The following is a 23,091-nucleotide window of genomic DNA, read 5'->3' on the forward strand; positions in this document are numbered from 1 at the left end:
CCTGAGGGGAGGCGCTGGGCACCTGTACCCGCAAATGTGGGGTCATCTCACCATGCAGCCTTCCAGCACCAGGCCCCCCAACACACACACTCTAGGCTCAGTGTCCTGGTGACCCTAATCCAGGCTGGAGTCAGACTCCCTCCCCATGGTAGGGGTACCTTCTTCTGACACATTAGAACCTTCAGGAATAAATCCCCTTTTATTTCTTGGGAGAGTGTCCGGGCCACCCTCAGGGTTGTGCCAGCTGGCTAGCAGACCCCAGGAGGACCCTACAGGCCAGAGGACAGCACGGTGCTGCACATCTGCTAGGGGTGGCTTGGCCAGGGGTGGGCAGGGCTCAGTGAGTGGCACCGCTCAACCCAAATGTCCAGCGTGTCAGGACGTAAGGTGACTGTGGGGGAGCCGAGGCACAGAGAGGCCTGTGGAGCTGGCAGCAACACCAGGAGCAGAGTCGCCTTTTACTCCGGCTCTGCCCTCCCCCCACGGCCCCCCTACTCCCGCCACTCTGTTATCCAAGTGTTCTTAGCAGCAGAGGCTTCACTGACATTAACCGCAGAGCCCATGGCTGCCACCAGGATGTCAGAGTCCCAGAGAATGGCTTTACTCCCCCAGGTCCCTGGATCTCACAGGGCCTCTGCTCCTGGGGGGCGTCCCCAACCTGCCAGAGGACTTCCCGGTGCACAACCGGCAGTTTGTGGGCTGCATGCGAAACCTCTCAGTGGACGGCAAACACGTGGACATGGCTGGATTCATCGCCAACAACGGCACCAGGGCAGGTACAGACGGCTGTTGGTGTGGGGACTGCAGCCACGTGGTAGAGGGCCACTCACCTATCCCTGGGGAGCTGTCCTAGAAACGTATGTGCCCGCTGTGGGCACCACCCTGGAGTGGAGCCGGGGTCTGGGCTCCCAGAGCCGCTGCTCTCAAGGCCACAGGGCTGCTGCTTGAGGTGGCTGTGACACTGCTGGCCTAGGGTGCAGATAATCCCAGGGTCTTGCATGTGTCACCAGATGCCCAGGCCCACTGCTGTGGTGTCCTGGAGGCCTAGAGTGTCCTGCTGAGGGCCCTGTGCTCAATGCCTGCCCAGGCCTTGTGTTCTTACCAGAGTTCTCGGGTGGGCAGGCGGGACGGTGGCGTGGGAGGCCGGGACAGGTTGTCCACTTGGGGCTCTGCCAGGCACTGTGTGTGTTCCCAGGCTGTGCTGCTCAGAGGAACTTCTGTGATGGGACCTGGTGTCAGAATGGGGGCACCTGTGTCAGCAGATGGGACACGTACCTGTGTGAGTGTCCGCTGCGGTTTGGCGGGAAGAACTGTGAGCAAGGTGAGTGCCTGGTGGCCTCGGGAGCTTAGCTCTTGGCTATCGAGTACCTGGGACCACTTGTGACTTGTGAGGGGCTTCCACTTTGGGGCCAACAGCCTCTGGCCGTGTGCTGTGCGCTGCTGACCCTCTTTCCTCTCCCAGAGGCTGCCCTGTCCTGAGCTCCCCAGGACAGGCGGGCTGGGTCGACAGGGTTCACCCAGGCATCCCTGCCGGCTGAGTCCAGGGCCATTGAGCTGCCCTCCTTCCCCCCGCCTCCTATCCAGCCTGAAAGCGCCCTGGCCGTACCCGGCTGAGTCTAGGTGCCCACAGTGGGCCTTGACCCAGAGAAGTTGGGAGTCTTAGATCAGCCCTTGCATTAATGTATAAAAGGCCCAGGATCCCGTCCCGAGGCCCACCCCTGCCCCTGCAACCCAGAAGGATTCTCAGAGGCCCGCCTGAGTCTGGAGGTGCCTGAGGTCCCCGGACCTGTGCCCGCAGCCATGCCCCATCCCCAGCGCTTCAGTGGCGAGAGTATCGTGTCCTGGAGCGACCTGGACATCACCATCTCTGTGCCCTGGTACCTGGGGCTCATGTTCCGGACCCGGAAGGAGGACGCGGTGCTGATGGAGGCCACAGCCGGCCTGTCCTCCAGGCTCCATCTGCAGGTAAACGGGACCCCCTGCCACCTGGGCACTGGTGGGGCAGGCAAGGGCCCAAGTGTGGGTCCCAGGCACCAGGGCTTCCTCGAGGAAGGGTCTCCAGTGGGACAAAGAGAAACCTGAGTGGCTTTTCCAAGTAGTAGCATGATCATGACTGGAAAAGAGCAGGGATGACAGTGGCGGCTCCACAGTCCTGTGGGGCTCCTTCCAGCATTCTGTCCTGGAGATGAGCAGCCGAGTGTCCGCCGAGGTGCATCTCAGAGGGCGGTTCTGGCCCCCTTGCACCTGAGGATTTGGCTTTTGTGTGGTGGGGTGAGTGGGCACCTCACTGCTGAGGGTGCTGATGAGCCCGTCAGTTCCAACGGCGGCCGGGTGGCAGTGGGCACCACGTGCTGACGTCGTGGCTTCCCAGAGCCCGCAGGACCTTCTGCATGGCCTTCCTCACGGGTTCTCTGTGTCTCTTTGGCCCTTACTGTTCTGTTTATTCGGAGCATTCAGTAAGAGTTCTTAAAGCTTCTGAAAGATTATTTGAATGCACTCTATTCTCTGTTTCTTTGTGTCACAAATAACTTCCACTCACAGAATCTTCCAGCCTCCATAGACATTTCATTTGAGAAACAAAATTTCCTTTAATTTGCAAAAAAGGCCTGGTCTGTTTTCCTTGGGCCAAAGGTCAGGACAGGATGCCCACCTCGCCCCGGCCTGGGGTTTGGAGACTCCACTGTGGGCGCCAGGCCTGTGGCTTGCCCTCCTGCCCGCATGTCTGTGGGCACAGTGGGGACAGATGAGCTCCTGTACACCCTGCGCTCTGTGACCCTGCCCAATCAGGGCCAAGGTCTGGAAACACACCCGGCAATTCTCCCTCCTAGAAGGGTCGCCTTGTGACTCTACTTGGCCCTAGCTCACCCCACTCTCAGGAGCAGCCCGTGGGATTTGTGCTTCATCTCAATTTGAAGAGATTCTCTGACTGGTTGTTCCTTTCTTTCTTCCAGGCCTTTTTCCAAGTACGTATATGCGTGTCCGTATGTGTGCGTGCATGTGTGCGTGCATGTGTCTATGTGAGAGCGTGTGTGCACAGCTCTGTGTACATGTCCATGTCTGCATGCATGCATGTGTGTGTGTGCATGTGTCCCTGTGTGCACGCGTGCATGCACATCTGTGCGTGCGTATTTGTGATGGGACTTGGGTGCACAGGGTCTCCGAGTGGCACCGACTTCCTTCACCCAATCGTTCATTATCTCCAGCCCGAGTAAGCCTGAGGCCCCTCCCTGCCTGCCTCCCTCCCTTACTTCAGCCACCTCTGTTACCTCAGGGCCAGGCCACACTGGAACATGCACCCTGTCATCCTAGCATGGCAGGAACAGGTGTGGCAGCTCCTACAGGTGGGAAATTCCTCCCAGAGCTGGTTCCAGGCCCCTCTGCTGTCCCTGTAAGTCCTCAGGGAGCTATTCTTATTTCTGTCACTCCCTTGGGCCTTGGGACTTTTCTTTTTGCCCAGTGGAGAGTGGACTTAATTCCCCTGGGGAAAGCTGAGGCATGAACACCCTGCACTCCCAGCCTTCCGTCCACTTGTTGCCCAGGTTCCTGGGATGGCCGCAGACTCCCCCTCCTGTTGCCCCTGTGGACAATCTCTCTGCAAACACTTGTATAGCAGGATTGATGGAGGTGGGGAGGGGACAGAGAGGGGTTGCCCAGCACCTCCTCACACCACAAGCTCCTTGTTGGAGGCCAGCAGGGGCAGGACCCCAAGTGCCCAGCATGGGTTGGTACAGACCAGTGAGCACAAGGCCCGGGCAGTGAGGATGGGTGGGGGGCTGAGAACCACGACATGACCCTCCCTCTGTCCTTCCCCACATTCTAGCCAGGAGCATTTCCCAGCGCAGGTGTGTTTAGATCGTGTGGACGGTGCAGCATGTGCATCAGAGGTAATCACGGCCGTCACTGTGTTTCCCTTGTTAAGCTGTAATTTCCTAAGTTTACCAGGCAGCCCCAGAAGCTCGCTCTAATTTGGCACACACAGTTCTGCTTAGGGATAGTGTTTTTCTCTGTGGTTGTTTTACTGTTGGTACAAGTTAAATTAGCTGTTCTCAATTCAGGTGATGAACTGGAGCTCACAGGTTGTCGTTTGGCAGTGGGGTCTCTGTGGGAATAAGACACTGTACTTTCAGTAGGAATGGCAGGGAAAGCCACACCCCACCACCACCTTCTGGGCAGCTCATCTGAATAAGAAGGGTTTCTGCCAGGGACTACCGCCAGCTTTCCCTGTGGAGTCTGCCTGGCTGGAGTGGTGGCCTTGAGGCGATCCTACAGACCCCAGCAGCACCCAGAGGTCCCCCAGGGCAGTTTCCAGAAGCTGGTCAGGGGAGCAGCACAGAAAAGTTCTGGGTGGTTTCTACTTTTGACATATTCAGCCTGCAGGCTCCTGACTTCTGTAGTGCAGCCTTTTGGGTGTTCCTGGAAAGTCCCCATGATGGGTCTGGCCGACAAAAGCTATATTATCACCCAGCAGCCCAAGCAATTTGGATAATTGCTCTCAGGCGCCCTGAATCCACCTGCATTGTCAAGCAGGGATCACTGGTTATTGTTGAATGCCTCCCTTAAATCCACCTCAGGTGGGAGGCAGTTACTGCCCACAGTCCGGGAGCTCATTCTACCGACACCACCTTTGTTGTAGACATAATATCATCGGTAGTGTTTATCTGCTTGCTTGGGGGTTTTGTGAGCGAGGGCAATAAGAGAGAATGGCAAGGGGAATTAATGAGCTGACTTCAACTTCTGTAGACGAAAAGGAAACAAAATATAAAAAGATGAAAAGGTGCCTTCTTCAAATGACTGTCAGAAGAGACCAGAAGTCAAAATACATTTTTAGTTACATTACATTTACAGTCAGTTAAAAAATATTTCCTGTCTTCCATCATTTATCTTACACCTTTTCTTACACCTGTGGGGTGTTTAGGCGTGTGTTTCTCAGTCAGTAGCCAGTGGTGTTTTCCATTAAATCCTGTTGGTGTTGTGTCTAGCATACGCATGTGTCAGAGAGCACACACTGATGGTTTCAGAGCTTTGAAGTGCATCGAGACTTGCCTGACATCCCAGGTCTAGTTGGTTTTGCAAATGTTCCATGTGTCCTTGTAAAGAATGTGCTCTGTGGTTATCACACACAGTGTTCTGTATACATCAAGTAGGTAAATTATGTTAATTATGTTCAAATATTCTACTTGTACCACTGATTTTTTTTTTTTTTTTTTTTGGTCTGTTTGTCATCTTAGTCACCGGGGGAAGTGAATAACAAATTTCCAACCTTAACCATAAATTTATCTATTACTTCTTTGGGTAATCTGTTGATTTTTGCTTTATAGATTTTAAGCATATGTTATTAGGTGCATATAAATTGAGGATTGTTTTATCTTCCCAGCAAACTGACTCTGTTATCATTACGAGAATCTTCTTTATCTCCAGTAATGATTTTTGTCTCAAAGTCCACTCTGGCTCATATCACCATAGCGGAGGCAGCTTCCTGCTGGTTGTGCTTATGTGACATGTTCTCTCTGTGCTTTTTACTTTCAACATTGTCTGTGTCTTTATATTTCCTGTGTGTCTTTTGAGCAGCATGTAAATAGTTGTTTTAAATGCAGTCTGTCTTTTAGTTGAAGTTATCATTAAATATAGAATATCTTAGATTAGTTATGATCTTGTTTTCTGATTTTTTTAAATTTCAGAATATTACAGGGATATACACGTTTTGGTTACATAGTTTTATACACCTAAGTCGAAGTTGTAAGTGTGCCCTTCACCCAGAATGTGTGCGTTACACCTGTTAGTTCCATCCAGGTTGTTACAAAAGATCCTACATCACCATTTCTGTGTGGCTGAGTAGTACTTCATGGTATACAGATACCACATTTTACTAATCTACTCATGTATTGATGGGCATTTGGGTTGTTTCTACATCCTTGCTGTTGTGAATTGTGCTGCTATAAACATTTGAGTGAAAGTGTCTTCATGATAAAATGTCCTTTTCCCTTTGGGTAAATACCTAGTAGTGGGATTGCTGGATCAAAATGGTTAGATTACCTTCCTTTGAAAAGTTTCTGTCATGTCTTTTGCCCACTTTTTAACGGGGTTGTTTGATTTGGTTGAGTTCTTTGTAGATTCCAATCAGCACTTTATTGGATATATAGCATACAAATACTTTCTCCCATTTTGCACATTGTCTGTTTATTGGTTGTATCCTTGGCTGTGCAGTAGCTTTTTTAGTGACCAGGTCCCACTTGTTTATTTTGACTGTTGCTACGATTGCTTCTGAGATCTTCTTCATAAAATATTTCCCAAGCCTGTTGTCTATAAGAGTTTCCAGCATTTTCTTCTAGAATTCTTATAGTTTCATGCCTTAGGTTTAAGCCTTTCATCACTGTGAATTAATTTTTACAAGTGGTGAGAAGTGCGGTCCTGTTTCCAATCTTTTACATGTGGCTATTCAGTTTTCCCAGCACAGAATATTGAATAAGGATTCCTTTCCCCAGTGTATGTTTTTATCTGCTTTGTCAAAACTCAGTTGGCAATATGAGGATGGATCCATCTCTGGGTTCTCTGTTCTGATCCATAGGTCTATCTCTGTTCTTGTTCCAGAACCATGCTATTTTGGTTACTGTAGCCTGTAGTATGAAGCCTGGTAAGGTGGCATCCCCGGCTTTGCTCTTATTATATAAGGTTGTATCGGCTATTCAGGGTCTATTCAGGTCTGATTTTTTTCTTATGTGTATTTAAACATGCCAGATGCTTATCTCATGAACTGTAACATTTACACTCGAAAATAAGTGTCTAATGGTCACCTGAGTCTCTTTCAAGGTCTGTGGTTCTCATTGTTATTTTCAAGTCTGTGTGAAGATTTTATTGTCCGGATTCCCTGTGGGTCTATTTCCACTGTTTCTTGCTTCTCTTGATTTTCAAGCGTACTGTCTTGTCTCCTCATTTACTTGGTCATTTTTTATTACATGCTAGACATGTATTGAAAAATTGGAAGGAATCTGAAACAGGATGGGGTGTCACTGTCCTGCATGTTTGCTTCTGGCAGCCAGCTGGGCGCACCTGCAGTTCCAGAACTCTTCAGAGCAGCTCTCCACTGCGATGATTCAAAGCTGGGTCTACAGTCCCACAGGAGCTATTCTTGTTTCCTCTTTGTGTATAGCCCTTCAGGATCCCATCCCAAAGCCAAGAGACTGAAGATGCCACCCCCAGTGGGCCTTGAGCTCCAGTTGCCCCTGGTTCCATGAACCTAGAAGGCTGTGCTCAGCTTTACCCATGTCGTCTAGAACCAGCTGAGAGCCATGAAAGAGAACAAGCACCAAGCTCACTTTTGCAGATTCCCACTTTCTCCCTAGTCATGACTCTGAAATTTGGTTTTGCTTTGAGTCACTCCAGTACCTTTGAACAGATGTTTTTTGCTATTTTATCTCGTTTTTGTAGGTTTTTTTTAAGAAGAGGGTTGTGCCCAGTCCTTCTAGAACTCCTACATTGCCCGTGGCTACATTATTATTATTATTTTTGTGTGTGTGTGGTTTTTGGCCGGGGCTGGGTTTGAACCTGCCACCTCTGGCATATGGGACCAGCGCCCTACTCCTTGAGCCACAGGCGCCACCCCCACATTCTTTTAAAATATGAGTGTCTTAGGCCAATTGCAATGCTGATTTTTGTTTTTTCTTGCATGTAAGGAGACATGGAGGATTGAATCTTGTCTCATAAAGTTTAACATTTACATGGCAAAAATAAGACCTTGGCAGTCACCTGGACCAATGGTGGTTCGCCAAATCTAAAAGTCTCACAGGGTTGGTTCTTGGTCCTCACCTTTGACCTCTGTCAACAACTTGACACTTTTTTTTTTTTTTTATTAAATCATAACTGTATACATTGATATGATCATGGGGCATCATACACTCGCTTCATAAACCATTTGACACATTTTTATCACAGTGGTTAACATAGCCTTTCTGGCGTTATCTCAGTTACTGTGCCAAAACATTTACATTCTACATTTACCAAGTTTCGCAAATACCCCTGTAAGATGCACCACAGGTGTGATCCCAACAACTTGACACTTTTGCCATAGAATAAGGCATCCAATTCTGATGTTAACGCAACACTTACAACTCTGATTTTTGAGACCCTCTTTGGTCCAGCGCCATGTTGCAAGTCTGTCAGGGTGCCGAGCATTTTCTACTTCCTTGTCATCGCACTAGTTGGTAGGTATGGCTCTCCCTGTCCTGCAGATCCTCAACAACTACATCCAGTTTGAGGTGTCCCATGGTCCCTCGGACGTGGCGTCCATGAGGCTGTCCAGGTCACGTGTCACTGACGGGGAGTGGCATCACCTGCTGATAGAGCTGAAGAGTGCCAAGGAGGGCAAGGACATCAAGTACCTGGCAGTCATGACCCTGGACTATGGGATGGACCAGGTGAGCTGGCACTTGCACCCTCTTCTCCAGCCCATGAGGAAGCAGAATGACTCCTCCATGTGCCAGGGATTTGGAGAAGCACTTCTCAGGACCCTGAGTTTGGGGCTTACATAACCCTATGCTGAGGCCACTGGAGTCTGTGCCTCATCCCCCAGCCAGGTGGGCAGCTCCTGCAGGCAGGAACTGGACTTTGTCCCTCAGTGTTTCCTACCGTGGTGTCTTCACCGTGGGTTCTTTTAGCAAAGCCAGCTTGAACAGCAGCTGTACGCTCAGTGCTGCACCTTCCGGGTAGAGACCAATGCAAGGGCCTATGCCCTCTGAGTGTGGCTGGTATGAGAAGCTGGGCAGCAGTGAGAGTCAGGGCCTAAGAGGGCTGTGGGACCCTGGGGATGCCCCTGTCCAGGCAGGCAAGCGGCCTTCCAGACGGCATGCTCTGAGCACCTGCTGAGATAAACTGGTTTCTGAGATTTGCAGCCAGGTAACATGAGGCATTTTCATGAGACGCCCACACACTTAAAGGACTAATCAGGATTCCCAAGAGCACTGGGGCCCGGGGCTCATCTTACACGATAGTTTTGAGAATAAGTGGCTGCTGTGTCCCAGGCACCATCTTTCTGGAACTGTGTATCAGGTGACACGCTCATAGGTTCCCACAGTGTTAAGGAGCAGCTGTGCATGGATCTCCACTCACTGCCATCTTCCCGATCTCTTTGTCACACGTGGCTCTTTAGCAATGTGTCCGCAATGGGCAGGGGGAAGAACCACTGGTGCTTCCCTGCTGACTGCCTTGCTGGGCTGGGATGTGGACACTGGTCCTCTGACCTGGCCTCAGCCCCCACCCATCTGCCCAGGCCCTCTTTGCAAGCTGGAATGTCCTTAGGCTCTGGGAAGTTTGTTGGGGTGACTGTTTTAGCCTCTTCTGGCCACGTTCTGCCCAGCCGGAAGATGTTCAGAATGGCAGCTGTAGCCCCTGCTCCCCTGTTGTCTCCTCTGCACAGAACACAGTACAGATCGGGAACCAGCTTCCTGGGTTGAAGATGAAGAGCGTGGTGGTCGGGGGCCTGTCTGAGGACAAGGTCTCCGTGCACCGTGGGTTCCGAGGCTGCATGCAGGTAGGGTGGAGTTGAGTGCCTCCAGGCTCCCAGGGCCAATGCCACAGTGGCTGCTGTCCCCCATTGTTAGCTTGTCTCACGGCATCCTCACCCTGACAATTCCGCTTCCTCCTTGGCCCCCCTCCCCAAAGTTACTCTGAGCACCAGGTGCTTCCCTGGTCCCCTGTGCCTCCACCAGCTCTGTCACTCACCCAGATGGGCCCTGTGCCATCCCCTGACCAGGTGTGTAGCAGCTGAGTGAGCTGTCGATGGAGTAGCTCTGCTCACACCCCATGGCAGGGAAACACCTCCCCCAGGTCCCCCACCCTCACCCCATGACATCCCTGAAACCTCCCACAATCAGGCTGCGGGGCGAGTGGAGCAGCCCAGCCCTCCCAGCACTGGAGGTAAATGGGGCCCCTCACAAGGGACCCGAGAGACCTGGGGTACCCTTAGCCCTCATTTACCTTTTGGGGCTCCTCCAGCTCCAACACCCCAAAACTGAGTCCAGCTGCTCTCTGTTTAACACAGGGGGTGAGAATGGGGGAGACAGCCACCAACATCGCCACCCTGAACATGAATGACGCCCTCAAGGTCAGGGTGAAGGATGGCTGTGAAGTGGAGGACCCTTGTGCCTCGAGCCCCTGCCCTCAGCACAGCCGCTGCCACGACGCTTGGGACAGCTACTCCTGCGTGTGTGACAGAGGTGCCCCCCTGCGGTGGCCTTCAGGAGTGGGGGCTGGCTGTGATGGTTAAAGCAGGGGGAGGGTGCTGGGTCTGGCACCAGCTTTCCGCAGACCCTGCCCTGCGCCCTGGTTTGTGGCTGGGTCCTCTCTGCTTGAAGCTACCTCCTCCCTGGGGCGCAAGGAACACCGCAGACTTTACTCTCTTGGCACACGATAATTAATGAAAAGAGCACCTTTTAAAAATCACATATTTAGGGTGAATTTTTGAGGTGCTGAAGTCCTCGGCCCGTGCTTATGTCCCATGCATCCTGGGGCACCCTCCTCTCTGCATTGCCCCATCTTGCCCCCTTCGTGTTTGTCCCCTGCGATGGGGGCAGGTCACTCATGATGTCCAACAGAGGGTCCCGGAGATTCTGGCTGGAGGTAATTCTGGGCCTGTCCCCACAGGGTACTTTGGAAGGAAGTGTGTGGACGCGTGTCACCTGAACCCCTGTGAGCACGTGGCGGCCTGCGTGCGTGTCCCCGGCTCCCCTCGCGGGTACGAGTGCGAGTGTGCGCCCAGCCGCTACGGACGCTACTGTGAGAGCAGGTGAGGCCTGAGGACAAGGTCTCCGCACACCATGGGTTCCGGGCTTCTCTCCCCACTGCCGTCTTCTCTCCGTTGTTTTTACCCAAAGCTGCACACGCTCTGGAAAACAGGGCCGTACATTTTTCAACTTGGCCTGAAATAAATGAAGATTAAGTCTGGCTTCTGGTCGTGCCCAGACAGTGCAGCACGACTCCCTCTCCCCTCGGATCCTGCTGGGCCCAAAGCAAACAGGCACAGTGAGCTGCAGGCAGACGGTGTCACGCCCGGAGACTGCTGAGTGTGCGAATCCTGCCCTCTGGGCTCTGGAATCACTGCACAGGTCTCAGGTGGTTGCAGTTGGGTCACTTTCTCCAAGGTGAAGCCATTTGGTTCTTTAGACACCAAGACTCAGGCCCCTTTGGAGGAGTGCAGTCCTGGCCCCCCGTCCTCTGTCCTCAGCGGCTGTTGTGGTGCAGGAGCATGTGGGAAGGACCCCGGCTCTGCTTTGTCCACTGAGCCCAGACCATGAGCTGTGATCCTAGCTGGGGTCCTGCCAGCAGGAAGCACCCTGTACCCTCAAGCTGATGACTTCATGGGAAGGTGGGAGAGAGATCACACGTGGCTGTCAGCAAGATGTGATTCAAGGGAGGATTTAGAGGAGGTGCCCTGGGGTGCAGAGGAAGGCGGGAGCCAGGAAGGCTGAAGGGGGAGGCCATTCCAAAGAAACCAACAGGGCAGAGCTGGAGAGGAGCAATGGGATGAGGCTGAGTAGAAGAACTCAGTGGTCTGTCTGGGGAGGCAGAGAGGCGGGGGTGGGGGGATGGGAGGAGCAGGATTCAGCTTTGTGGAGGCCATGGGGTCTTAGTAGAGAAGCGCCAGTATCAGGTCTGGATCTAAGAGGCACCCCAGCTGCTGCATGGAGTGCTGTGGGCATAGGCAGGAAGCTGGTTCCGTGCCCCTGGGGCCCGGCATTGCAGGCACCCCAGGGCCGAGGAGGGAGAGAGAAGGCTCTGGGCTCCCCGTGGCATGTGCAAATCCATAAGCACCAGTGGGGGGCTCCCGGGGCTTAGGAACTCTGGCCTTGTTATTTTTATGTCCCTGATTTGCACACAGTTGGTACTTAATAATTGCTTGCTGGAAGTGCATATAGGAGATTGGCTGCTAGTGGAGGGAAGTCCACTGGCCAGGATGGGCAAGGCAGGAGCCTGTGGGACACTGTGAGGTGGGACTGCTGCAGGAAAGGGGACGCGCAGGTGACTTCTTAGGTGTGACCCTTTTTGGGAACAGTGGGTGCCCCGTGCATGGCGGTGGCATCTTCTCAAAGGGTGGGCCTGGCCTCATTGCTGAGGTGTTACCTGTCTCTGGTGTCCAGGGGTCTCTGTGGAGGAGGCGTGTGGAGGCACGCCTGGGTCTGACGTGATTCTGAGTTTACGTGTCCGGGATGTGACTGGGCTGACATGTGGTGTACGTCACACCCTTTGGAAAGGCCAAGAAGCTGCTGGGGAAGGAGGCCAGCGTCCAGCCCCGGGGATGTGGGGAGGGAGAGGTGCTGCAGAATGCCCTGTTCAGGAACTTCCTGCAGGGTGTGTCACGCTGGCCCTCACCCTGGGTCCCTAGGAGAAGCTGCCCAGGGCAGCTGGGCTGGGTTGGGAAAGGCCAGCCAGGCAGTGGGGGGTTTTCTTGGCATTGTGCAGACACCTGGGCGCAGAGCGAATGTTTGCAGTTGCTGTCCCACGGCAACATGCATGACTCTGCCATGCTGATCCCAGGGGCTTGGTGAGGTTGGGGTCCAATAGGGGAGAAACTGAGGCATGTGACAGGAAGGAGGCGCCCGCAGCCGGGCACAGTGAGCTTCCCAGGCGGCCAGCTCCAGGCCTCAACAGGAAGCAGTTATGCGACCTTCCATCTGCTGTCTCATTTTCCCAACAGAATCGACCTTCCATGCCCCAAAGGCTGGTGGGGGAACCCTGTCTGTGGACCCTGCCACTGTGCTGTCAGCAAAGGTTTTGACCCCGACTGCAATAAGACCAGTGGCCAGTGCCAGTGCAAGGTGAGGCCCCGCCCTGGGGCACAGGCAGAAGCGTGTCCCCACTCCCCCAAACTGTGAGCCTGCGTGTGCACACACACCTGCACACATGCCTCTCTGTACATGTTCACAGCCACACACCTGCACATCCCTACCTCCACACCCTTGCCCACCCGCACACACAACTGTGCATACGTACACTTGCACACACACTTAGCTGCACATACACACGTGTCAAATGTGGTTGTAGGCCTCTTGTACTCGCCTGTGCGTTGTGAATACACTGTGGAGCTTCTCTTGTGTGAACCTGTTTAGACACACCCCATCTCCGCAAAGAGAATCCTTCCAGGCTCCCCAGGCCGACCCCCAGTGCTAACAGGAAGCCTCGCAGCTTCTGTGTGGGCAGGCTCATCTTGGGCACCAGCCCTGTTCTCCTGGTTGGCATTTTGCTGATCTTCCACCAAGCTAGCACTCCATGACAACAGAAATTTGGGGGAAATATAAAAAGATGCTGCGCGGCTCAGTAAGCCTTGGCCCCGGCCCCTTCTCGGTCTCGGTCCTCACCTGTGTGCAGCAGCGGGCTCACCATCCTGCGGTTTCTGAATTTACACAGGTGTCTACCTGGAAATTACGGAACACCCTGTCCCCTTGACCTCTCAAAATACACTGTCTTCTTCAGAATCATGGTGTCCATAACTGTATCTCTAAGCCACAGTAACATTAAACCCAAACAGAAGGTCTAATGGTAATAGGAGCCTCAGGGAAGGATGTGAGCTGTGGAGCAGACGCCGACCCAAGGAGGACAGTTGTCCATACCGGCTACTGTAGTGCTGCCTCTGAGATGTCAGCAATGTCTGGGGGCTCCACAGTGCTTCCAGCAACAAAACGGGACCCGTGTCCTGAGGCACTCAAAGGAGAGACTGAAAGAGTGTCATGAGTCAGGGCCAGGCTGCCCACCATGTGAGGCATTGGTGGGCGGCTGGGGGAAGGACCCTGGGGAGTATATTCAGAGAAAACTTGCCTATGAGTTTTTTTTCTCAGCAAAACTTGTAGAAAATGCAAGAAAGAACCTAAGAGATCCCCATTCCCTCCCCCTCACTTCCCAGTTTGACTGGTCACCCCTATTCACATACAATTGGAAACTGCACCCACCCCTGGAGCCTGAAATTTGCTCTTGAGTCTGCCCAGGTCACAGCCCACCCCATTTTCCAGCGGGTCCTGGGGAGGCCGAGTGATTGGTCAAGACGGTGGGGCCAGTAACAGGCAGGATTGGGGCACGACCCCAGGACTTTAAACCCAGATCACACGCTGTGGAGCACCCCCAACCTGTCCAGTGGGGACATTTGGGGGCTTTGCATTTTGTGCAGCTTGGCAAAAAAAGGCTGTATGGGCCGTCCTCGGACATATCTCTGTTTGAATCTCTTGCTCTGTTTAGAACGAGCAGGCAAGTGCCCATTCCTAGGTTTTGCTAAGAGCTGTGGAAGGGAGGGTGCTTCCCAGGAGAACTGTTCTTCCCCTGCTGGATGCTGGGTCCTGAGGCAGCCCACTTGGGCAGGGCACGTGGTGGAGGGTGGCCCTGAGGGGCAGGCAGCTCCATGTGGCTCAGGAAGTGCCACGCAAGCCAGGGGCTCTCACTGGTGTTAAAGTCACGTGCACGGCTTTGCTCTTGCAGGAGAATTACTACAAGCCCCCCTCCCAGGATGCCTGCCTGCCCTGTGACTGCTTCTCCCACGGCTCCCACAGCCGCGCTTGTGACATGGACACTGGGCAGTGTGCCTGCAAGCCTGGTGTCATCGGCCGCCAGTGCAACCGCTGTGACAACCCCTTTGCCGAGGTCACCACACTTGGCTGTGAAGGTCTGAGCTTTCCTTTGAGCACTTTAGGGTCACACCACAGGGACAGGCCGCTGGGCTGGTGTGTGAGTGTGAATGCGTGTGCATGTGTGTGTGGGCGTGTGTGCGTGTGCACATGTGCGTGTGTGGGCATGTGTGCACATGTGGGCGTGTGCATGTGTGTGAGGGTGGGTGCATGCGTGTGGACGTGTGTGCAGCAGGTGTTGGGGAGTCTCAGGCTGTCTCATGTTCTGTGCTCTCTGGATCTTTTGGAAACCTGGCCCTGTGTGAGGGGTGGTGTCAGAACTTGGGTCATCCCTTCCCCAGTTCTGGTGTCAGTGGGGGTGCAGGCGGGGCTCCAGCAGAGGCTTAGGCAGGTAGCTGTGCACACATGTGGTCACAGCCAGGCTGTGCTGACCACCCTCTACCCTCCACCCAGTGATCTACAGTGGATGTCCCAGAGCATTTGAGGCCGGCATCTGGTGGCCGCAGACCAAGTTCGGGCAGCCCGCCGCAGTGCCATGTCCCAAGGGATCTGTGGGTAAGTGGCCGTGTCCCATGGCACCCATGGGGCAGGAAATTAGACTAAGGCAGGCGTCCTTGCAAAAGAGCCAGCCCAGATAGCAGAACTCACAGAATGTTCCGCAATGGAGAAAAAGCCTTTAAGCAAAGTGTTGGGGAGAAATAAGAACTTTTTCTTTAATAGTAAATGGCAAAGCATGTACAAGTATAACAAGAACATGAATAGCAGAGTCAGCGACGCCTGTGGCTGGGGCCTGGCCCTTTCTTGGCTTGGACGAGTCACTTCACTCTTCACAGCACTGGTTTCTCTGCAAGATGGGGACAGTAACTGTGTCCACACTGTGACAGGCACCCAGGGAGTCCAGTGGGGCAGGGCTCAGCCCTGAGGTAGATTCCTGGCATGTGTGGAAATCGTCAGTCCTCAGCAGATGATTCAGTTGATTTCTTTTCTTGTGGACTTGCTCAGATGTCCACTCGTATTTTCCGGGCACCCAAAGGCCTGATTGTAAAGGTCAGAGCAGCTTGGACATGGCCCCAGTGGAAAGAAGGGCACTCGCACTGGCTCCTGGGCCTGGGACTTCTCTCTGCCACGCCGTGCTCTGGGTTTAAGTGCATCCAAATCCTGTTGAATAAACAAGGCTTGAGCAGCAGTTTGAACTTCAGGTTTTACGCGTTCATCCTTGTTCCCTAGGAAACGCAGTTCGACACTGCAGCAGCGAAAAGGGCTGGCTGCCCCCCGAGCTCTTCAACTGCACCACTGTCTCCTTCATGGACCTCAGAGTCATGGTAGGCTGAGCCTTGGGATGCGTATCTGGGGCAGGGGTAGGGAGGTGTGTGTAAAATGTGCATGTGTGCAAACAATGCGTGCGTGTGTGAACATGTGTGCGAACGTGCGCGTGTGTGTGAACATGCGTGCAGGTAAACGTGTTAGAGTCTGTGTTGGGCCAGGCTCAGGGCTAGGGAGCATGGGGCAGCCAGGGTGGTGCAGGTACCAGCCTAGTGGGTTCAGAGGCCTAGAACCAGGATTGTTTCTGTGATGTGGGCATGTCGCCCACTGAGCTGGGCACCCAGGCACGTGGTTCTATCTCCAGAGGATCCAGCTCTGCATCTTTGGTCTGAAAAGACAGGATCTCCGTGTTCCGCTCTACTGTCCTCTGATCCTGCCCCCTTTCCGTGGCACTTTGTCCTCATGTCTTCCACTTGGTGTCATTTTCTAAGTGCTCTTAGAAACCCTCCAGGTTTATGCTGAAAGTGTCAGCCAAAGTTCATCTCTGGGCTTTTAGATTTTTTAAGTTCCTTCCTGACAAGGAAACGTCTACCGAACTTCTGAATAACGAGAGGGACCCAAAGCAACCGAAATGGGTTTGCAAACATCACGACTGCTTCCCCCGTTGCAGGACGACAAGCTGAGCCGCAACAAGACGCAGCTGGATGGCGCCGGGGCACTGCGGCTGGTGAAGGCACTGCGAAACGCCACACAGCACACCGATGCTCTCTTTGGCACTGACGTGCGCACGGCCTACCGGCTGCTGGCCCAGGTCCTGCAGCACGAGAGCCAGCAGCAGGGCTTCGACCTGGCGGCCACCCAGGATGCCAACTTCCACGAGGTAGGAGGGTGGCAGCCCCACTTAAGGAAGCCCACAGGCCCGTGGGTGGGTCAGGCATCTCGTAGGGCTTGGGGTTGACCTTGAGGATTGTTGTGTCCGGAGCCTGGAGGAAGTTATACTTTTTAGCTGTGAGCCAGGGCTGGTCAGTGAAACTGATCAGAGTGTGGAGGAGTGTTTGGGCACAGAAACCTGTGGTCACAGCTCCACTGATGATGCTACGGACCTTGCCACGTGCCAGCTAATGTTCTGAAGGGCTTCACCTGACTCAGCCATCCCTCCCTGTCTCATAGCCCCTGGTGTAGTACTGTCACCCAGCCATCTGTCCGGAAGGGAACCAAGGCACAGAGAGCGAGCGATTGGCCCAGCATTGGGCTCCAGAGTCTCTGCTCATGCCCACGACTCCGAGGTCCTGCATTCAGATGTTCACACTTCTATCAGGACCCTCGTTTTCTGCCTTTGTTTATACGGTGGTCCCCCAAACAGTGTGTGTGTGGAGGGAGCGCCAGCAGCCTGTTCATCCTGGTGTTTGGAAGCTGCTGTGGCTGGTGTCACTGAGCTCCCTCATCACCTCCCTCCTGGCCACCTCACCCGTGCAGTGTCCCTGGAGGACCCTCCATCCATGCAGGGCCCCTTGGGACCTTCTCATCCATGTGGAACCCCCAGGGCCTTGGGAGGGGCCTCTCCCATTCAAGACTGGGACTCAGTCTTGAATCCCAGCCTGAGAGTTTGGGCCAGTCAAATTTGTTCCATTTTTGAGTCTTGAGTCTTTGCAAACAGAAGTCCTGGATTGTGGCCCCTGAGCCCAGCCTCGTGCTGCTGGGAGGGAGCCTGCCCAGTGCCCCATGGGTGCACCAGGGAGTGTCACCCCCTTGGTAACTGAGCACGACATGTCCCTGGTGGCCTCACTGCACAGCCCTCTATAGCAGCTCCCACCACCTGGCTTTCCTGGTCACGTTCAGAGTCCTGATGTGACCAGAGGCACCTCTGCACATCCTCTCTCTTAGCGTCTCGGGTGAACGTGGGTTTCTCCTGCAGGGCTGCCTCCCGACAGTCCTCAGCCTCTTGGAGATTAAGTCACCCACAACCTCCTCTCACCATTTGGGTCTGGCTCCGTCTTTGCGAGCAAAGGCTGCACAGCCCTGGCTTGTCCCCGTCCCACCCAGCAGGCCCCATCAGTGCAAGGCTGAGCTCTGTCCGTCTGTCTGACCAGGATGTGGTCCACTCGGGCAGTGCCCTCCTGGCTCCGGCCACCAGGGCCGCGTGGGAGCAGATCCATCGTAGCGAGGGGGGCGCGGCACAGCTGCTGAGGCACTTTGAGGCCTACTTCAGCAACGTGGCGCGGAACGTGCGGAGGACCTACCTGAGGCCTTTTGTCATCGTCACCACCAACATGAGTAAGGGACCATCTGGGGTATGTGACCACAGGAGCTGGCCCAACTTGGGCCCCTCCCAGCCACTATCTTAGAAAAGGGTGTCAGCGGCTGTGGCCTCTGTGTCCCTGTCTGTAAAAGGGGGCTTTGGGCAGATGACCCACAGTGACACGTACCTGACCTATGGGGTCAGCAGGCCTTCCAGACTCTCTAGGAGGGCAGGTGCAGGGGACCCCTTGCAGTCCAGCCAGGTTCGCTGCAGACACAGGTGGGCACAGAGGGGGTGGGGAGGTTCTGTTCCCTGGGGGCAGTCACCATCAAGATGACTCCCGTGGTGCCAACATGGCAAGGGTTTGAAAGCCCCGAGATCAGCGTCTGACTAAAGGAACTGTCCCCAGTCCTTGCTGTCGACATCTTCAACAAGTTCAACTTCACGGGAGCCAGAGTGCCTCGCTTTGAGAACATTCGAGACGAATTCCCCAGGGAGCTGGAGTCCTCCCTCTCCTTCCCAGCCGACTTCTTTAAACCACCTGAGAAAAAAGGTAAGGCTGCTGGAGACCCATGCCTGCCCTGGGACACCCTGGCCCTGTGAGGAGGGCGGGGACGTGAGCATGACCCTGGGGGGGGGGGTGTCGCAGAGCCCGTTCCGTGAGTGAGAGCCCCCCACCCTCAGATTCAGGGCAGCCAGGCGGTGGTGGGGTCCAGCCCAGTTGGCAGCGGTGGGTTGTTTCTTACAAGTGTCCAGGCACAGGGGGAATGTCTGTAATTTGAAAATAGGAAGTCTGACGTGCTGTAAAATCTAAAATGCGCTAAGCAGTGAGTGACACTTAAAGAAAATGCTCATTGTCTGGCGCGAGTATTCTGAAAAAACCTGAAAGCTGGAACACTTCTGGTCCCAAGGATTTCGAGTAAGGGACACTAACGGGCCGTTTGTAATGCTACAAATAGAGGGTGCTTCGGTTTATCTGTGAGCGGGTCACCCTTGGTGTGCCGTGAAGGGCCACTTCTACGGGTAGACGACAATCTTAGGGTTTCCCCGCTCGCCCCACAGAAAAACCAAACCAGGCCGCGGTCTGCACACAGATGCTCCACCCTGGGCCGGGATGATGATGCCAAGCAGTTTAAACATTTTGAGTTTTTTTGAAGTGTTTTCTTATAGTTCCATACCAATTACTAAAAAGGGTCTCAAAATGAGAGGGACACGGAAGGGTAAACACTTCGTAAGGGAGAGCTGAGAGCTGGAAACTTTTAGTAATTTAGTTCTGTCAGGTGTTTGTTATCATTTCAGGTGTCTTAAATAAACACTGTCAAAAGGGTTGTGCCCCGATGTGGGACTGAGCTGGACACCAACCCCGTCTCACAAACCGTGGTTGAGTTCACACTGATTTGCGTTTTCAGCGTTCTGTGTACACGTTTCGCTCACGCTGCCCATAGATGTGACTGTGCGTGTGTGTCCACATGTCCCTTTGTCTCTGCCGAGAAGTGAGCTCTGTCTGCTTCTGAAAAGTCGGCTGGGTTGTCCTTCCTGGGCCCTGTGAGTGTCAAGGAAGGACATGTGGGGACCCCAATGACATTAGAACAGGGGTGTCCAAGCTTTTGTCTTCTGTGGGCCACCCTGGAAGAAGAGGAGTTATCTTGGGCCACGCGTTAAGTACACAGACACTAATGAGAGCAGAGGAGCAAACGTAAGGTCTGTGCAGGTTTTTTTCGATATCCACCACCACAGATAAGCAAACAGGCCTCCCATAATCATCCTAATTAGGCAACAGCCCATCAGAGAGTCTTTTAAAATCATCAAGCAGGTCCCAAGTTTGCAATCACTAACATGGTAATAAAACATCTTTTTGGGATATTTGTCATTATAAAAGCAAAAGAAAAGTGGGCAAGGTAAAACTCATGATCCCATGACATTCTTTTTGAGAAACTAAGGCATCAATATCTGGTTCCATGGAAGTAGCTGCAATTCTCAGTGCGTTCTCAAGGTGCTCATCAGATATTTCGGTTCTAATTTTACTCTTAATGTGCTTCATTCTTGAAAATAGTTGCCCACAGATGTAGATGCTGCCAAAAAGGGATGACATGAATAAGGTGTGATAGTGAAGTGAGGGAATTTGCCCCTGGGAAGAAGAGACTTACAAAGTCCTGTAAAGAGTGATCAAATTTTTCTTCAAGTTGAATGTCACATTTCAGCTCTGTGCATTCTATTTGAAAATTGGCAGGTAACACATTTATGTCTGCTAAAAATGGAATCACAAATGCACCAAAATATTGATTATTTCCCCAGAAATATTGAAATCTGTTTTCAAATTCTTGCATCAGATTGAAAAGCAAGGCTGCGTATTTTTTGCTGTTCACACCAATGGAAATGCTGGATTGTGTTCAGCTTTCTGAGGGCTGCGCACTGTCCTCCACAAGACATCTGTTGCTGTGTGAGAAGCTCTCGCTGGAATTGGTGGTGGTCGAGTGGGACACAGGTGTTCTGGGGCCTGAGTCCACACTCTGCTCATGTTGCAGAAAGCCCCGTGGTCAGGCTGGCCGGCCGGAGGTCCCTCCCAGCAACCGTGGGCCCAGGGCCCAGCACCAAGGGGGAGGCCCACGTCAGCCGGCGGCGGAGACACCCGGATGACCCCAGCCAGTTTGCTGTCGCCCTGGTCATCATTTACAGGACCTTGGGGAAGCTCTTGCCAGAACGCTATGACCCTGACCGCCGAAGTCTCAGGTAGGGCCTGGCACAGAGGACAGGGAAGGGCCCATGATCACCCACAGGTGTGTCCAGAAGTGCTGCACTGGGGCAGCGCCTGTGGCTCAAAGGGGTAGGGCGCCGGCCCCATATGCTGGAGGTGGCAGGTTCAAACCCAGCCCTGGCCGAGAACTGCAAAAAAAAAAGAAGAAGAAGTGCTGCTCTGGGACCCTGGCGCCAGGACAGACCACTGTCCTGTGGTATGGAGGCTGTGGGTCTGCCCTGCGGGCACTGGACCCTTTGCCTGTCCTCATCGTGGTATTTCTGCCCCTTCCCCAGCACGCACCCATCCTGTCCCCAGCCTGACCCAGGTATCAGCACCAGGAGCTGGCCCCAGCACTAAAGGCTACTTGGCTAATGCTGGCTGGAAAAAAAGAACGTCTTACAAACAGCGGGGTAGCCCTGGCCAGAGCAGGTGCACCCCAGGGCTCTGCTTCTCACCAGCCGTGGTGTCATTGACCAGACACCTCCTGGGCACTGCAATCTCTGCATTCTTGTTGTCCGGAGGCACTGGGTGATTCCCACCATGAGCTGTAACTATGTAACTAGGTTTCTTTTACTGGACATTTCAGCTGTTCCCTCTGCCTCTGCTGTTGTGTGCCGGGGGCTGTGACATCTCCACACCTGTGCCTTCTCCCTCTTGTTAAATCCCCGGAGTCCCTCTTTGGTCCAGGGGTGATACAGTCCCTTGTCCCCATCAGTGCCCATCAGTGACCTGCTCTGATCTGGAAGAAGCAGCAGGGCCCTTGGCGTCTCTGCTCCAGGACTGATTTGATCACTGCTAGAAAATCCTCTGCCTGATGCCCCTTTGGTGTTGTGGCAGGACCTAAGTGGACATCTAGTCATGTGTACCCCTGTGCTCTGGCCTCTCACAGGCTGCCCAACCGGCCCGTCATCAACACACCAGTGGTGAGCTCCATGGTGTACAGTGAGGGCGCCCCGCTCCCAAGCACCCTGGAGAGGCCCGTCCTGGTGGTGCTCACCCTGCTGGAGACGGAGGAGCGCACCAAGCCCGTCTGTGTGTTTTGGAACCACTCCCTGGCGTAAGTGCTGCTCCGTGCAAGGGGCGGCCTCCTTTCACTGCCCTGCTGGAGCCCCGAGTTTCCAAGTGACAGTGCTGTGCTCCAGATAGTGCTCCCAGGCCCTGAGGGCTCAGTTGGTAGAATGTCCTTTGGGGGACAGTCTGTTGTGGGTCACTGTGTCCCTCCCAGCCCCTCTGGGGGCATCAGAGCCTCCTCTCATGTCTGCACACGTGACTCTGGATTCAGAGCCATGTCGTGGTTTTCCTTCACCTAAAAGCCAAAGTGGTTTTGCCTTTTTGTTTGTTTGTTTGTTTTTTAGCGGCAGAGTGTACATGAGGCCAGGCTCGAGTTCCCTGCGGCCCTGGGCAGCTTACTTTTGCTCAGCTGGTTTGTTGTCACTTTTGCTTCTCTGGAAGATAGTAGACTTGGGCCCAGGGTGGGAATGGCTCTCCCTGCCAGGCGGACAGATACACAGTGTCCCATGGAACGGACTGGCTGATGGCTAAGTCTTTTAGACTAAGAAAGGGGAGACATCGCCGAGGATCCAGGGGTGTGGATCCTACGGCCCCCACCCCACCCCTGGCTTTCCACCCTTGGAGCCAGGACCAAGTGTCCACAGCTGGGAGTTCCTATGGGACAGGAATATTACAAATGGTGACACAGCCCGAGGATGCTTGTTCTTCTTGGCTTCTCTGTTTTCCAAGGTCTAGTTAATGAATAACCAGCTCATTGCTGGGTATAATAGGCACTTGGCGCACAAAAGACAGAATAAAAGTGGCCCTTACAGCGTCAGGGGCCTTAGGGCGGCTGGCTGTCCTCATATTTGAATCCTGGCAATTAGCTGTGGCTCTAATGACCTGCTCTCTGCTTTATGTCATACCTTTTATCCCATTTCACAGATTAGCAAACTAAGGATCTGAGAGGTTACGGGATTTTCCCAGTGTCAAGGAGGGCAGGGCTAGCTCTGAGGCCAAGACACACCTGGGAACGGCTTGTTATTTAGGACTTCCCTTGGGCGAAACGAGAGTAATAACTGGGTCTGGCCTTCCAGGCAGTCCCATAAAATGTTGTGTAATCAGAAGATGAAAGTGTAACCAAATGTGAGCAAAGCAGCTCTTTCCACCCTTGGGTGACGTTTCTGATGGCAGGGGCATTTGGAGGCCGTGTGACACTCCCATTTGAGTTTCAGATGACAGCACGCTTCAGAGGGCCCTTA

General features: G+C 53.7%; 1 protein-coding gene across 6 annotated transcripts in view; it reads left to right on the forward strand.

Annotated features, from left to right (window-relative positions):
- The window catches only part of CELSR1 (cadherin EGF LAG seven-pass G-type receptor 1), a 146,563-nt gene that overhangs the window by 97,257 nt on the left and 26,215 nt on the right, over positions 1-23,091 (forward strand). For 4 of the 6 annotated variants that reach the window (XM_053584866.1, XM_053584867.1, XM_053584868.1 and 1 more), the window contains exons 7-22: positions 613-776; positions 1,196-1,321; positions 1,736-1,965; positions 8,226-8,411; positions 9,410-9,523; positions 10,034-10,208; positions 10,636-10,777; positions 12,686-12,806; positions 14,455-14,638; positions 15,054-15,155; positions 15,828-15,922; positions 16,534-16,743; positions 17,954-18,137; positions 18,512-18,655; positions 20,628-20,832; positions 21,729-21,896. In XM_053584866.1, the coding sequence (XP_053440841.1) occupies positions 613-776; positions 1,196-1,321; positions 1,736-1,965; positions 8,226-8,411; positions 9,410-9,523; positions 10,034-10,208; positions 10,636-10,777; positions 12,686-12,806; positions 14,455-14,638; positions 15,054-15,155; positions 15,828-15,922; positions 16,534-16,743; positions 17,954-18,137; positions 18,512-18,655; positions 20,628-20,832; positions 21,729-21,896 (2,550 nt within the window). The remainder of the gene's footprint in view (positions 1-612; positions 777-1,195; positions 1,322-1,735; positions 1,966-8,225; positions 8,412-9,409; positions 9,524-10,033; positions 10,209-10,635; positions 10,778-12,685; positions 12,807-14,454; positions 14,639-15,053; positions 15,156-15,827; positions 15,923-16,533; positions 16,744-17,953; positions 18,138-18,511; positions 18,656-20,627; positions 20,833-21,728; positions 21,897-23,091) is intronic. The other 2 variants (XM_053584870.1, XM_053584871.1) reach the window with 1 other exon arrangement.

The sequence above is a fragment of the Nycticebus coucang genome, chromosome 3 (genome assembly GCF_027406575.1).
Source record: "Nycticebus coucang isolate mNycCou1 chromosome 3, mNycCou1.pri, whole genome shotgun sequence".
Taxonomy (NCBI): Eukaryota; Metazoa; Chordata; class Mammalia; order Primates; family Lorisidae; genus Nycticebus; species Nycticebus coucang.